The 15,603-nt window shown below is 54.6% G+C and overlaps 2 protein-coding genes across 2 annotated transcripts; one reads left to right on the top strand and one right to left on the bottom strand.

Moving 5' to 3' along the window:
- The first annotated feature begins 2,300 nt into the window (after positions 1 to 2,300).
- On the top strand, positions 2,301 to 7,032 carry RPS8 (ribosomal protein S8). Its single transcript, XM_083867364.1, has 6 exons — positions 2,301 to 2,368; positions 3,217 to 3,323; positions 3,688 to 3,787; positions 5,099 to 5,274; positions 6,216 to 6,345; positions 6,870 to 7,032. The coding sequence occupies exons 1-6, from the start codon at positions 2,365 to 2,367 to the stop codon at positions 6,977 to 6,979; spliced, it is 627 nt and encodes a 208-aa protein (XP_083723490.1). The 5' UTR covers positions 2,301 to 2,364; the 3' UTR covers positions 6,980 to 7,032.
- A 3,418-nt stretch (positions 7,033 to 10,450) lies between these two features.
- Positions 10,451 to 12,682, bottom strand: LOC310912538 (uncharacterized protein). Its single transcript, XM_083867164.1, has 2 exons — positions 12,646 to 12,682; positions 10,451 to 12,365 (listed from the first exon to the last, which is right to left on the bottom strand). Exons 1-2 carry the CDS (start codon positions 12,662 to 12,664, stop codon positions 11,155 to 11,157), a joined length of 1,230 nt encoding a protein of 409 aa, XP_083723290.1. The 5' UTR covers positions 12,665 to 12,682; the 3' UTR covers positions 10,451 to 11,154.
- Between the last annotated feature and the right edge of the window lie 2,921 nt (positions 12,683 to 15,603).

Here is a 15,603-nt window from a genome sequence, read left to right as displayed (position 1 = left end):
GCCTCCTACTCGACCAGGTCGCTCAAAGCCCTGTGCAACCTGGTTTTAAGCATTTCCAGGGACAGGGCAGCCACAACTTCCCTGGACAGCCTGTTCCAGTGCCTCGCTGCCCTCACAGTAAAGAATTCCTTTCTAATATTCAATCTAAATCTCTCCTCTTGTTGGATTATACTTTTTTCTGACTTAGAGATGAGCAAGTGAGAGGCATTTTAAAAACTTTTATTCCATTTTCAGTTTCATGTGAAGGGTGAGACAATACAGATGTTACAATTCACACAATCACAATCAGAAGCCAAACTGTTTCTTAATTACAATACATTAAAAGCGTTTATTGGCCTATCAGCTTTTGCCACACAATGCTGTTAATGCCTTAAAGCCAATCATCTGAAATTACTTTTTGTGGGTCTTACTACAATGCATCTTTCATAGTTCTATTTCTCTAAAGTATCTAGTCTTATCTGCAAGACCATCATTTGAAACTTGTTTCTAGTTCTATTTCTCTCTCAACAATGTCTCTCTTGTTCCATAGCATTTCTAAGTCAGCATTTTTTATCTCAAAGTTTGCATACAGATACATACTACGTGAATCTTCTGTCAGGCTTTGAAAATTCTTTACAAATCCATTTCCCACATCCTCTTTTAATTTTAAAACGTTCTTTTTTGTCCTATCACTACATGCCTTTGTAAAAAGTCATTCTCCCTTTTTTCCATAGCCTCCCTTTAAGTATTGGAAGGCCTCAATAAGATCTCTCCAAAACCTTTTATTTTCCAGGTTCAACAGCCCCAGCTGTCTCAGCTTGTCTTCACGGAAAAGAGACTCCAGCCCTCTGATCCTCTTCATAGCCTCCTCTGAATTTGCTCCAACATATCCATCTCTTTCTTGTATTGGGGACCAGAGAGGAAAGCAGTACAAGGGCAGAATTGCCTCCCCTGACCTGCTGCCCAGGATGCAGTTGGCTATCTGGTCTGTGACTGTTCACTTTTGGTTCATGTCCACTTTTCACCTGTAAGAACTCCCACTTCCTTCTCAGCAGGGCTGCTCTCAGTGAGTTGTCAGTCTGTGTTCTCCAGTTCTTCTCTTGTCTGGGATTGTCCAGACCCAAAGGCAGCACGAGGCACTTGGACTTGTAGAACTTCATGAGGTTCTTGTGGGCCCAGGTTTGTCCTGGTTCCCCCAGATAGCACCCTGTCCTTCAAGTGTGTCACCCGCATCACTCACCCTGCAAACTGGCTGCGGTGCACTCACTCCCACTGTCTGTCTTGATAAAGATATTTAAAAGCCCCAGCCGGTCCCAAGACAGCCCTGAGGCACAGGGTAGCGTTTATTACCCTTCTCCACTGGGATGTAGCGTCACTGCACTCAGCACCCTGGCCGCACCCCCCCAGCTAATTCCTATAGTCTGCCCGTGAAATCTGGACAGAAATGATCATGGGGGACATAAATCACTATTTCTGGTATTTCAAACACCACCCACCCACTACGGTATTTCTGACTCTATTTTCAGAGACCGTGTTACCCTGCGATACTACTACCCTTAATTGCTTGTATTTATTTGTCTATTTTTAAACCGGATTAGGGGTAGCTCCACCGAAATGGAGCCTCAAAAAATTTCTCGACACTCGTGCCTGTTCCTCTCCACGGAAATCTTTAGTAAAAGGCGAAAGATTTATACGATCTGAAGAGAAACCAGAGTATGCTTGACAGTGCCCTCCCGCACAGGCCGTCCCTCAGCTGTCCCTTTAGAGGACACGGCGACTCCCGGCCGCTGTTCCCGGCGCTCCCGCCGTCCCGGCCCGTTCCCGCAGCACAGCCCTGGGCGCGGCCCTCGCACGGGCGCGGCGGGCCCGGGGAGCGGCGGCGGAAAACGGGACCGGAGCCGCTCCGCCGACACGCGGTGCATCCTGGGTATGGGATACATCTGAATACTAATGAGGGATATGCTAATGAACCCAGCGCTGCCCGCAGCCCATGCAAATACTTCAGAATGCTAATACGGATATGCTAATGAGGCTATAACGACCCACAGCCCGTGTGGGCGAGGGCTGTTGCGCTCGCTCAGCCCCGCCGCGGGACGCCGGGCCTTGGGCCCTGCCTGGAGACGTTCCGAGGTGACCCGCGGGACAGGAAGGACGGGCCTGGGGCAGACAGACCCCTGACAATGCCCGCTCCGTGCCGGGCCCGGGGCACAGCCACCCCCGCAGGCCGCTGCCATTGTCCGCCGGGTCCCCGCGGCGCCAACGCGTCTCCAGGCAACGGCGCGCGCCTCGCTCCGGCGGCGCGGTGACGTCACCGCATCGCGAGAGCTCGCCCCGCCAAGCCGCCCCGCCAACTTCCGCCCCGCCTCTTTTCGCTGGTGCCGCACCATGGGTAAGTGGAGGGGGCGCGGGCCTGCCGATATCCGCCGCCATCTGCCCGTTGCGCCACCGCATCCGCCCCGGTCCCCCACCGGGTGGCAAGCGGGGGCTGCCGCCAGCCTTCGCCGTCCGCCATCGGCGGCGGCTGCGGTAATGCCGAGCTGCTGGCGGGGGGAGGCTGAGCGGGCCCAACATGGCGGCTGGTGGATGATGGGGGCGGGCGGCCTCGTTTCGCCGTGCCCTGATTTTCTGCAGATCCCGAGCGCTGGGATAGCTCCCGGTGTCTGCTGCACATGAATAGATGCGGGTGAGGCGGAACAGCGTTCAGTGGACCCAGCAGGAGGGGTGCAGGGTGGCGTTGTGGAACACTGAGCAAATTGGCACCTTGTGCCCTTGCGGGAGGTGGCGTGTTCTGCAGGGATGGTCCCCGCTGGGGACCCGGCAGGCTGAGTTGATTTGGGGTGTCTCTCGTAGGGGCTCAGCGGGCAGGTGGGATGGGGGTCCCTTGCTGTAGCGGACCTACCACATCCTGCCCGTAGCGTAGGATGATTGCTGTAGTGTGCCTGTCAGACCGGCATCGGGCGCTTCCCAGAGAGAGCCCAGCACACGAGGTATGTTGGGAGGCAGCTTCCCAAAGAGCACACAGAGGAAGAGGGGGGTCTGTCTGCTTTGTACAGCTCTGCTGGAAGGGATGTGTTCGGGGCAGATCTGAGTATCAATGATGAAGCTTCTCTAACTGCTGCATTCACCTGAGTGTGCTGTGCGGATACCAACCTTGGAGAGCTGAGGACTCAGAGCCGCGGGCTGCTGCTGCAGCGGGTGGGCTCGTGGCACTCTCTGACCACACTGCTCTCCATCCAGGTATCTCCAGGGACAACTGGCACAAGCGTCGCAAGACTGGGGGCAAGAGGAAGCCCTACCATAAGAAGAGGAAGTATGAGTTGGGGCGACCTCCTGCCAACACTAAGGTGAGTGATGGACAGCGTGTTTTCAAACTCGAATTGCTGCTCTTGTGCTATTAGAGGTTTAAATACCTGCCCTTCGGTGTGGGGTTGAATATCTGACTGTGCTTCTCTAAAAGGTGGTATTTGCCCCTCTGCCGATGGAAAGCAGCGATACATTTTTGCAATAAGAGGCAATTGGAGTGATGAAGCTTTCACCTTAGGTAGATGCACCAGACCGTTCTGGTCATTCACTGCATCTGCCGATGCTGGGGTTTGTCATAGTTACACTGACCACATTGCCTTGGGGGTTAGGACTGTGCTGGGCTCCTGTGAGGGCCGTGCACCATTCCAGCCCCAGCAGCAGCCTGGTGTTTGTTTCTGACTGCAGATTGGCCCACGCCGGATTCACACCGTGAGGGTTCGTGGCGGAAATAAGAAGTACCGAGCCCTTCGACTGGATGTTGGCAACTTCTCCTGGGGCTCAGAATGTAAGTGTGTGGTGAGCCTGCTGCGTGGGAGGGAAGCCTGTGCTGGTCCGTGGTACTGCTGCAGAGTAGAAGGATGCAAGCATGGATTTGAACATCCTGGAGCTGGCAGCTGAAGCAGCATGCATGGTGATGATAACTTTGACCTTATGTGGCCTTAGGGAACTTGGATTTCCACTAAGTTCACCATGATAGGAGTGTCATAGTTACACTGAGTGACATGCTTTAACTTTTTATGGGGGAGGGGGGTGAAATCCTACATATGAGTAGTTCCTCATAAATGCAAATTTTGTTCTTCAGTGAATATGGTTACTAAAAGTTAAGTAGTTAAAAGAAAGGTGCTGAGGATGCTTGTGAGAAGGCCTGATCCTAGGACACTGTTACATTAGCACATGCAATTTAATATTTCCGCTTTGCTAAGCAGAAGGGGGAAGCCCAGAAGCAAGAGGGGGATTCTGTCATATTTCCTCTGAGCAAGGTGGGTTTTCTTTGCTTTACAAACTGACAACATTATCACCTGAGTCTGAGCCCAGTCAGTGTTGCTGACTAGGATGGTAAAACAGCAGTTAGAAAGGTGGCGGGTTAGTGACTTGCATGGTGTGAGGGGACAGGACGTGCTTTCACTTATCTCAGAGCATTGTCTGTGCAGTGAAAAGTGCCATTGCAGTCAGCATTGCACATGTGAAGAGGCTGAGTGTACCATGCAACAAGGACGAGTTACTTCAGTGAAGGAAGAAAACCCATCTTGTGCATGATCTTTGTGTATGTGGAGGGCTGTTTTCAGGGCAGGTTGCTAAACAGTCAAATCCAGTAGCTAAGACTGCATGCCTCAGGTGGGTCTTGGAAGGGTGAAAACACCAGCCTTTCTTGATTTACTCATAAACCCTCATCCTATGGAAGTGGATTCTGGAATGTTTTGCAGGACAGTCCAGCTCAGTATGGCTTAGTTCAGTAATTCCAGCAAGTGCATACAGCATTGAGCCCTGTGTGCAGTCTTAGTTGGCATCTGCTGATCTTGCAGTCTGGAAATCTATTTTCTAGGATTGCTTAGATACTTTTGAGATGAGTTCCAGCAAGGCCACTGATCTGGTTTTTCAATTTCCAGGTGTCGATTTCTGTCCTAACAACAGAAAGTTTGACTGATGAAAAATAGATGCATCTTTTAGTTAAATTTAATTCAGTGCCAGGCAGGCTGGAGGGTATGGATGGGGTGTTGAGTGCCAAGTTATTTAAAGGGCATGTGTGAGATGCTATGAACCATACACTCAGCTGTCTGATCCCTGTAGGTCTGAACTCATGCTCTTCTTTTGAAAGGCTGCACTCGCAAGACCAGGATTATCGATGTTGTGTACAATGCTTCCAACAACGAGCTGGTGCGGACCAAGACCCTGGTGAAGAACTGCATCGTGCTCATCGACAGCACCCCGTACCGGCAGTGGTACGAGGCCCACTACGCCCTGCCCCTCGGACGCAAGAAGGGGGCCAAACTGGTATGGCTGGGCTTGTCCTCTTGGCTCCTGGCACAGCACAGTCTGCCCTGCCAGAGGCAGTTATCCATCCTGAACAGACAGTGCCTGCCAGAATAGGGTTGGGTACCCAGCAGTGCTAGCATTGCTTATCCAAGTTGTGTTCCCATAGGTTCCCAGGATAAGTCTGGCTCTATTAATGGAGTGCTCAGTAGCAGGTGCTCTCCCAGGAGCATTACACCCGTTTATGCACAAGGACCTGCCTGTCAAGATCTTTTTGTCTTCTAATGATGATACCTTTGTCCAGTTCTGCTACTGAAGGGAGAGCGATGACAATTTAGGATGCTGAGGAAGACTTTCTAGGTCGGGTTCTTGTGCTGGGCAGTGATTGCTTTGGTGAGAAGCTTGGGGACTGCTAATTGAACTTCAGTATGTTTTTAAGTGTCTTGAAACTACACTGAGCCATTAATCTGAGAATCAAACCCCAGATTGTTAGAAGATATTTAAAACCCCACATGTAGCATTCAGGTTAATCCTTAGCAGTTCTCATTTGGGTGCTGTGTAGTGCAGAAGCAGAGGGAGAACTCATCTGCCTGGACTTGCACCACACCCAATTGCTTTCATTATTTCTGCAGACGGAAAGAGTATTCACTGCTTTTGTAGGAGGATTGATTCACCAGGGAAACCTGTGCAGTTTCATTGACTTGAGAACAGCTTTCCCTAGGGCACTGTTCTCAGTTGTCAGCAGTGACTCTGGTTAGCAATGCTGCATTTCTTGGTCTCAAAAGTGAAATGAAGCACCTGGTTCTGTGAGATCAAAGTGTTTGTACCTCAGCCAGGTATAACTTTGAAAACAGTACAGTGCTGAGAATACAAAAGTTTCCTTCATGGTAGTGGAAAAGACCTGCGTTAGTGGAAGGTGGCCATTTGTTAAACAATTTTTTTGCTCTTGGTCTTGGGTTTAGACTCCTGAAGAGGAGGAAATACTGAACAAGAAGCGTTCAAAGAAAATCCAGAAAAAATATGATGAGCGAAAGAAGAATGCCAAGATAGCAAGTATTCTTGAGGAGCAGTTCCAGCAAGGAAAGCTACTTGGTGAGTCCCTGGCAGCATTAATGTAACTTGTACTTTTATCTTCTCCAGAGATACCCCACTTGTGGCAGGATGGGGAAATCTGGCTAGCCAGGCTCCTGCAGTTTATTATTCCCACTGGGGCTTTGAGAAAGAAATGGGGCTCAAGACTTGTGAAGTGAGCACATGTGTGTCAGAAAAATGTGCTGCAGGCATCTGAGAGCTTTGATGTTTCAAGCTCTGGCATTTCAAGCTCATGCTCAGGTTGAGCATTCTGAAGTCTTCTGGTGATGAGACCTTTGTCCAGTTCTGCTACTGAACCCGAGCGATGACAGTTTGGAGATCTGAAGAGGACTTCATTAGGGCCTGCAGCAGTGCCAGAGTACCTCAGGCAGGGGAGCTGCTGCAGGCACATGGACTGATGACTCAGTTACTGATGAGCTGCTTGTCCATGCTCCTGCAGAGAGGCTGCATGCAGTGTTTGTTCTTTGGGGTGTGCACTGGGGTGGGGAATTGCCAGACTTTAACTGGATGACTTCTCCTTGCAGCCTGCATTGCCTCCAGACCTGGACAGTGTGGCCGAGCCGATGGCTACGTGTTGGAAGGCAAGGAGTTGGAGTTCTACTTGAGGAAGATCAAGGCCAGAAAAGGCAAATGAATAAAAACCATTGTGCTGAGAGACTGAATAAAACCAAGAGTCTTTTACCATAACAGGTTGTGTGCTCATTGGTGTGTGCAGTATGGAAGGGATGTGTGTTAAGTCACACATGCTGCAGTTGGGTGTTGGAGAGGTCAGTGGGCAAATGGGCTAAGTCTGGCTGAAAACCTGGCTATTCCACCTTCAGCCTATGCAGCTGGTAACTTGTGCCTCTGCCTTCCACATTACATGAGCTCCCATCCCCGGTTCAGGCCAGCAGCTCCTTTTGGTGTTTCCTGCCTGGTTGTACAATTCCCTGCAGGATCCAGTATCTTAACCAAACTAGGTGGCACTGTTAAATGACCAGCTGGCCTTTCCCTGACCTCCTTGGTCTCATTCCAGTGCAAGATCAATTCCTTCTAGCAGAAGGGCCAGGCTAATGTCATAGTCTGTCCCTTTCGAAAGCTGGATACAAACTCCAGCTTTCTGCCCTGTCACTTGTGGAATTGGAGAGCTGTGGTGAACAAAAGCTTTTCTGGATGTTTTGGTGATACCATTCCTAGAGGGTCCTGTCCTTACGGAGAGTACATCTGGAAATGGTTGCCCTTTGTGCAGTAGTTGGGGGAAGTCAGGAGCCCATGTGAGGGCTGGTCCTGGGCCATGGGGCAGGCCAGGCTCACACAACTTGTGCCTGTTAGGTGGACATGTTACAGACTTCATCCCATTTGTGTATTTTCACAAAGGCCTCATTTATCCATTGGATCACTAGTGCAGGTCAGGCTTCCTGCAGCCCCAGCATCACAATTAGCTCTGAACTGAAGGAGGTGGCCCATGATCACCTTGCCCCAAGCAGAGGTGTGGTGAGACCCAAGTCTCATGCTTCAAAAATGCAACTCCCAGTGCTCCCAAAACAGCTTGGATTGGGGGTAGGGGTTTAAGTTTTTTCCTGTGATGCAGTGCCATGTTTGCCAGGTGTAACAGCAGGAGGTGCCCTGGGGAAGTGTGGGTTCATCCTGTGTTGCTGGCAGGGAGGTGAGCGTAAGTCAATGCCAGAGCTACACCTTGGAGAATGGTACCTGTTGCTGATGACCACGGCAGCAGGTTGTGGTGTGGGTGTGCACTGGCCCGTGGCACAGATTGGGTCTGTGCCCATGGGCACTGAGCAGAGTCCTGCCCTGCTGGGTGCAACTGCAGTTCAGGAGTCCCTGGCAGTGGGACCTGGGCTGGGTGGGGTGTTTGCACAAGCACATTCCTTCTCCATAGTGATCCGGTGTAAACTTTCCCCGCTTTCCAGAGAGGTGGAGTGGAAGCGATAACAGCACTTGGCAGGGATGTGTCACTGCTGCTTCCTCTGAATGTGTTTCTTCTCTCCCGCCGTCCTCCACAGTGCAAACAGCATTCAGGGTGTTTCTGGGGAACTTCGTACAGATAGAGAAACTCGGGCTCTATGGAGCAAATGCCGGCTTGATGTCAGAGCAGGATTACAAACCTGTCCCCTGATGAACAGGATTATGGCTCATCATTGTGTGCTGTTTGCAGTTACTACTCTGAGAAACAGCTGCCAAGGGCAACTGTCCACGGGAACGAAAGTGGCACCTGGAGCTGTGCTGCAGGTGTGACATGGGAACAAAGCAGTGGCAGGCGGCCAGGGGTGTGTGGCGCTTCACTCCCAAGGTGGTGCAGGCTGTGGGATGCACACCCCTATGGATGGCACAGGGATTTACCTGCCTGGGAGTGGGCAAACCTGCTATGCACTGAGCCAAGAAGTGACGGACAGGGGTTAAACACAGCTTTAGCCTGGCTAGACTTTGGAAGTGCAAAGGCCTGGGCTAAGGACCTTACCCAATTCTGATTGGTGGAGGATCTGAATTTAAAAAAAGTGCTTTCATAGTATGCTCAGCTGCAGCATAAGCCAGGTTAAGTCACTTGTTTTGTGTCCTGCTCATTGCTGTTGAGTGGCTCTCTAAGCTCCACATAGTATTAACTTTGGGGTATTTTCACAGGACATGATCCAGCCCAGGAAATGACCTTATGGTTGCACTTTAATATATCCAGCAGTGACCTGGAAGGCAGTGGAGGAGAAGCAGGGCTGGCTTGCTGAGGGAATTGGGGAGCTTTAAAGGAAGGGGGACTTGCAGGAAAGGGAACTTTTAAAGTAATATTCTTAGGGAAAACATGTGTCTGAGTGTGCCAGGGTTGTCACAGACAAAGAACAGGGAACACTGGGTTTGATCACACCTCCCTGTCATGGGTGGAGATTTGGGCAGGGGCTACAGGTACCAGAGGATATGGACAAGACCCAGTGGGTTGATTTGGGTCACTCCCCTTTGCATCAGCTGTGGCATCTGATTTTAGGCTTCATGAGAAGGAGGGAAAAGACAGGATGTTACATTGTTCCCAGCAGCCCTGGGAATGGGACCCCGGAGTACATGAGGAGTTACCTACAGAAGGGCTGTGGGCATTTCTGGAGCACGGGGAAAATGCAGCTGTTGTTAGCCCTAGTTAAAATCTACAGCCACGGGCTCAGCTGTAGCCCCTGGAGAGACCTGCTACCCCTGTCTGTCCTGCCTTTGCCCCATAGCAGCTTCTAGTCCCGATGTGGGGGTGGCATGAGCCAGGGTCCACTGAGATGCCCTGGATGTAGTACTTGGCAGAGAGTGATAGAGGGATATTAAAGGCTGGGATACTTTCCCAGGCCCAGGAGGGAGCAGGGAAGGAAAAAGTCCAGCTAGATATCAAACAGTGTGAAACATCCATGAGTGACAGGAGAAATGAAGGGAAATCAGCTCATCCTCATCCCCAGGCCAGGTGGGGCTGGGACTGAGCAGTGCTAGGTCTGAGCAGTCCCACCATGGGCTGCTGGAAGCCCTGCTTCAGTGCAGGAAACACCACTTCCTCTGCTGGCCGGAGCACCGCGTCCTGCCCTGCCCAGCTCCCTCCCTTCCTGCCTGGGCACCGGGCCCAGCGCGGCTCCAAGAGCAGACAGGGTGGCCAATGCAGATTCCAGCCTGGAGACTGTCCCCCCTGGGCAGGAGGAGCCAGACTCAATGGTGCCCCCCCGCCCAGTCACAGAGAAGGGCTGGAACACCTCACATGGGTGAGACTTGCTGGGGGTGCCCGTATTGGGCAGTGATTTACAGCACCCCCAGCCTTTGCCCTGCTCCCCAGAGCCCCACAAATTCTTGTCTTGTTCAGGATCTGTGGCATTTACAGCAGGCTGACACCTTCCCCACCCCTGTTGTAAATCGTGGTATAAAGCAAAGGCTCTGCTGCCCTTCAGCCAATGCCCAGCTCTGCTCTGCCAGGGCAACAAAGAGGCTCCAGGGATGCTGGGCAAGACCCTCACAGGGCCATCACCCAGAGCATGGGAGGGTGGATGGGGTAGGAGTGAAGTCCCCCATCCTTGCACTCCCCACATCCCACTAGTTTGCTCCCCCACTATCCCAGAACACAAAGGGATGGAGCCATACTGCCAGGAGTAAAATGCTTTATTTCTTACTGAGAGCTGGATCCTACAGGGCTGGCTGCAAGGGGCCCCCTCTGATGCTGTCCTATGTGTGTGTGCACTTCACACACCCCCTCCCACAAGTGTGCACACACACATGCCATGAAGCAGCAAATGTACATGGACTGTTTCAAGTCCCTGTGCCACTGTGGAGTGTGGGGTGGACAGCAGGCAGAGCCACCAAGGCTTCCCCTGACAAGCCCAGGGCACCCTATCCAAATGCAACACTCCCTGCAGACCACAAAGGCAGGGCCAGCCCTGTTTCATGTCTCCAGACCATGTTCTCTGCAGGTTGGAGAGCAGCAGGTCTGTCCCAGACACCATCTGGCTCCAACAAGAGAGGAAGCTCTGGTCAGTGGGTTTGGCACACACACACACAGCATCATCACTTGATCCTCGAAACCAGCCCCCACCTTCCCTCCATGTCCTTAGGCACCACCAGCCTGTGGCAGGGTCCCCAGAGCCTGAAGCACCCTTGCCCCCTTGCCCAGCTGCAGCACATGGCAAGCAAGGGGTTCACATGGTAGCACGGGGGAAGGGGTGGGTATTTGGGGGTGCAGCTTTGCAAACAGCCACTGTAAGCCATGGCAGGACAAAACATGCCTCTCCTCCTCTGGTGGCTTTCACTCCTGCCTGGCCCCTGCCATCCTGCTGGTGTGTCCCAGACACAGCCCAGTACTCCTGCCTGGCATCATTGCAGGTCAATGGTCTCATACTCCAGGTTGTCTGAGTCCTCCAGCTCAATACCAGGTACCAGGTTGTAATACCTGGTTGACTGACTCATGTAGATCTTCTCCCGGTCAGCAGAGTCCTTCAGAACTTCGCTCACGCTGACAGTGTCCGCCTCTGGCTCACTGCCCAGCTCCTCTGCCCTTGGTGCTGGGGTGTCCAGCTGCTCTTCATGGAATGAAGGCACATGGGAACTGCTGGGGGATCCCACCTGTATCTCCACCTCCTCATAGAGGTCTCTGCCACTCTCCAGTGGATCCACAAAGGGCTGGAGCACAACCTGCTTCCCCAGCAGCACTTTCTTCTCAGTCTTGGAGGGAGCAGCAGGCAGCTCATAGGGGACGTAGTGATGGGGCTCTGCAGACACTGGCACACTGCTCCTCCCTGCCATGGCCTGGTGGCTCTGGGACCTGCTCTGAAGGCTGTAGTTGGTCTTTTTCTTCTGCCTGCAGAAGCACCAAGTGATGCAGGTGAGGATGAGGAGGGGAGGCACGCAGATGAAGAGGGCGGTGAGGCTGTGCGAGCGGCACAGCTCATCCCGGGGGATGCTCTGCAGGCCCACACCATGGTAATGCTCTGGTGTGTGGCAGATAACCTCAGCAGTCTGGCTGGACCAACCCTCCAGCGTGGTTAGCAAAGCGCAGCTGCAGTCCCAGCTGTTGTTGGAGAGCTGAAGTTGGAGCAGAGATGGCTTCAGGAGGCTGGCAGGAAGGAAGGTGAGGGCATTGAAGCCCAGGTAGACCTCCTGGACCTGGGAAGATGCTTTCAGGAAGGACCTGGGTAGCTCCTGAAGCTGGTTGCTGTCCAGATAAAGAACCCTCAAATTAGGAGCATTTTCTAGAAAGCTTCCAGGAAGACTTTCCAGCAGGTTGTGACTTAAGTGTAAGATTTCCAAGGCAGGAGGGACTCCCTGTGCGTTGCTGATGGCCGTGATGCTGCAGTGAGAGAGGTAGAGCTCCCGCAGCCCCTGCACCCCCACCAGGGCACCCCAGTCCAGGTGGGTGATGTTGGAGCTGGTGAAGTTGAGGCAGCAGCTCTCAGGGAGCGGAGCCTCCCGGAAAGCCTGGTAGTCCATGGGCTCCGAGCAGTTGCAGATTGGCGGTGCTGGGTCGAGGGCAAGGCCGGCAGCGAGCAGGAGGCTGCCCCAGAGGGACACAGTGCCCAGCCCGGCGCCTGCGGGGAGAGCAGAGGGGACGGTGACTCCCTGTGCGACCTGCCCTCCCGCTCCCTTTCTCCAGCCTTCCCGGCAAGGGAAAGTGAAACCCACTTCTGCTCCCCACAAGGAAAGGACTCGCTCGCCGCGGGTCTTCCCGGAGCCGTTCTCCAGTGCCACCGTCCCCGCCAGCCCGGGGCCGCCTCTCCCGCGACGTCCCGCTGCTCCGGCCGGGTGTCCGCCAGCAGCGAGCGACCCCCGGAGCTCCGGCCGTGCCCCCCGTGCCCTGCCCGGCCTCACCTGCCGCCGCCCGCCCCATCCTCCGGGGCTGCTCCGCGTCCCGCCGCGCTCCCGCCGGGTGCGGCCGCCGGCTCCGCCTCGCCGCGGGGCGGCCCCGCTGCATCCCGCCCCGGCCCCGCTGCATCCCGCCCCGGCCCCGGCCCCGCCACATCCCGCCCCGGCCCCGGTCGTGGCCCCGGCCCCGCCGCCCCCCGCCCCGGCCCTTGGTCGCCCTTCAGCCCCCCGTGCCCTGTCCCCTCGCAGGGGTCCCGCCAGCCATGAATCCTCCAGCCACGCTGTGCAGTGGTACCCCCAAATCAGCTTGACCCAGCTCCCTGCAGTTAATCAACCCGGGGTCCCATCTGCCCCTCCTCCATAAGCCATAGTACCCATCCCTTCACCATCCTTCCCTTCTCCATCCCCCAGAAAGAATGTCCCTTCCCAGCTCCTCCCTCTGCACCCCCTCTGCCCCACCAGAAGACGTGTGTCCCTCCAGTCCTCTCTGTACTCCATCATCAATCCCTCAAGCTCCTGGAGAAAGGCTGGGCTGGGCTCTGCTGGGCTCATCTCTCTCCTGGGATGGGAAGAGGGCTCTGCCCAGCTCCACTGGGGAAAGGATGCAGAGTGGACATTGTTGCCAGATGGGGACTAAAAGGGCCCATCACGCTCCATCACCAGACCCCGTATGGATTCCCTCCATCCCACACAAGTCTCAGGCTGGTAAGGAGGAGCAGAGTCAGACATGAGCACTACATCCCACAGAAGAGCAGTGCTGGAGAAGGGAGCTCTATCTACGCACCCTGAAAGTGCATGTGTGCTCACTGCAGGGTGAATTGGGTAAACTGAGGCACATGGAGTGTTACAACAGCTCTTTGATTGGGTACTGGTGGAGGTGGGTAAGATTGGACCCGGGCTGAGTGTGTGCATTTCTGTGGTGCCTTGTGGAACCTGCCACTTCCTGGTGTGCCTTGGCCCCTGCTGGTGCTGGTTCTTCCTTCTCCAGCTCACCCAAGGGACCAACCACCCTCTCCATCCTCCTCCTTGGTGGCTGCAGCCCCACGCTCTGCAGAGCTGTGCTGAGGGATGGCAAAACCCCACTCCTGAGGGGGTCAAGGCTGTCACCCCAGTCTTGGGGAGCTTGCCTGCACCCTGATGCTTGGCTGATGTAGCTCTTGCAGCCCTGGCACTGCCTGCAGGGCACACAGCAGTGCCCTGCAGCTGCCCTGGGAAGGCAGCCCTGGTACAGATGTGAGCTGGCAGCTGGGTTCAGCCCCACTGCTCCTGACGTTGCTGAACATCACTGAATGCCACGAGGGTGGGGGGACCAGGCCAGGGCTGAGCATTATGGAGGACAGAGATCTCACAGCCTCTCTGGGCTCCTGTGATATTTTACCACATGCACAAGGGGAAAAAAGTTTCCTAATATCTAGACGGAATTTCCCTTGATGCAGTTTGCATTGGGTGCCTGTCATGGTTTCACTGTACACCTCCCCAGTGAGCCTGACACCCTTTTCCTAGAACTCCAAACTACCTAAATAGCTGCAGGCAGTCAGGAGTTCACCCCAGAGCCTCCCCTTCCCCAGGCCCGACAGGCTGGTGATCTTAAACCACAGTTCCTCCCACTGCCCCAGATCAGTGATGGGAAACCCCACGACTGAGATGCTCTGCATCACAGTGGACCCCAGCTGCAGGTATTGGGGGGCTGCTCCCAGGCTCCCTCTTGGAGAGGAGGTGCCTCAGCCTTGGCAGGACATGGGCTGTAGGTCCATCCAATCCCCTTGCCCAAGAACTCACCCAGAGGCAGGGAGGAGCAGGAGCAGAGATGGCAGCTCTCAGTCTTCACAGGTGCCCATTGTCCCTCTGTGGGGAATCCCGGGCAGGCCCTGTCTGTCACATCAACCCCAGACAGGTCCCCCGGGGCCTCCCTGCACCCCTGGGTGCCTCCACCCACACGTTCCTTTAGACGCTGACTCAGCTCCAGCAGCCCGGGGCTGGGGCCCCCATCGGAAAACCTGTGATGCCACCAGTGCCCCAGGGAGCCCCGGGGCCGTGATGGAAACAGGCAGCTTCCCTCGAGGGCAGCAGCAGCCCAGCCTGCTCCTGGGCCGTGTTTGCTGACGGGCAGTGGGCTTGTGTGTGCTTCCCCTACAAAAACTGAAAACACAAGAGAAAAACCAGACAGATCTGTGCTGTTTCCTCTTTCTCTTCAGGCAGGTTTTCTCAGTTTTTCTGCAGGAAACAACATGGAGTGAATTCATCCCCAGTGTGCTGATGTAAAAGGGGATGTGCTGGAAAGAATGGGGCTGTTTGCCAGAGCTGCTCATGCAAAACCCTCCGTGTATTCAGGAGCACAGCGAGCATCAGTGGCAAGAGCCGTGAGCAGCAGTGGGGAGAAACTGAGGCACAGAGCACGGGGTGGTCACACAGTCACCCCTGTGTGTGGTGTGAGCAAAGGAAGGACAGTGGGAAGATTGAGGGGCTCTTGCAACACTGCTGCTTCAGACTCGTGGGAGCTGTGGGTTTGCAGCCACCTCTGCCGGCTCCCATTCCCGTGGGGAGGGAGAGATGCCAAGCATCCTTCCATGACCCGTTTCGGGTGACAGAGGGGCGTGTTCTCATCACGGCCACTAGAGAACAGCACCGCTCTGGCGCCTTGCCCGGCCACCACTGCACAGCCCGACCCCCTGCAGCACCAGAGCGCCCAGAATGGGGTGTCCAGGCACTGAGGGGCAAGGATGGTGGATCCCATCATCCCTGCATCTTCTGCTGTTCCCTGTGTGCCCCGTGTTCCTCCTGGAGTGGGCTGTGACCTTTGCCTGGGCCCTGGCACAGAGTGAAAGGCTCTTGGGGAGTGTCTGTCTGCATCCAAGTTTGTCACAAGGGAGGGCAGGTCAGGGCCCACAGGGGCTTTGAAAACCCTCCCTGGGTCACCACCTTTCCACGGGAAGGAGGTGTGAGGACCCCAGATGGGTCCCTGCT

The sequence above is a fragment of the Zosterops lateralis genome (assembly GCF_965231275.1).
Source record: "Zosterops lateralis genome assembly, chromosome: 9".
Lineage (NCBI taxonomy): Eukaryota > Metazoa > Chordata > Aves > Passeriformes > Zosteropidae > Zosterops > Zosterops lateralis.
The sequence above is the reverse complement of the archived record's forward strand: the minus strand, read 5'-3'. Positions and strand labels throughout refer to the sequence as shown.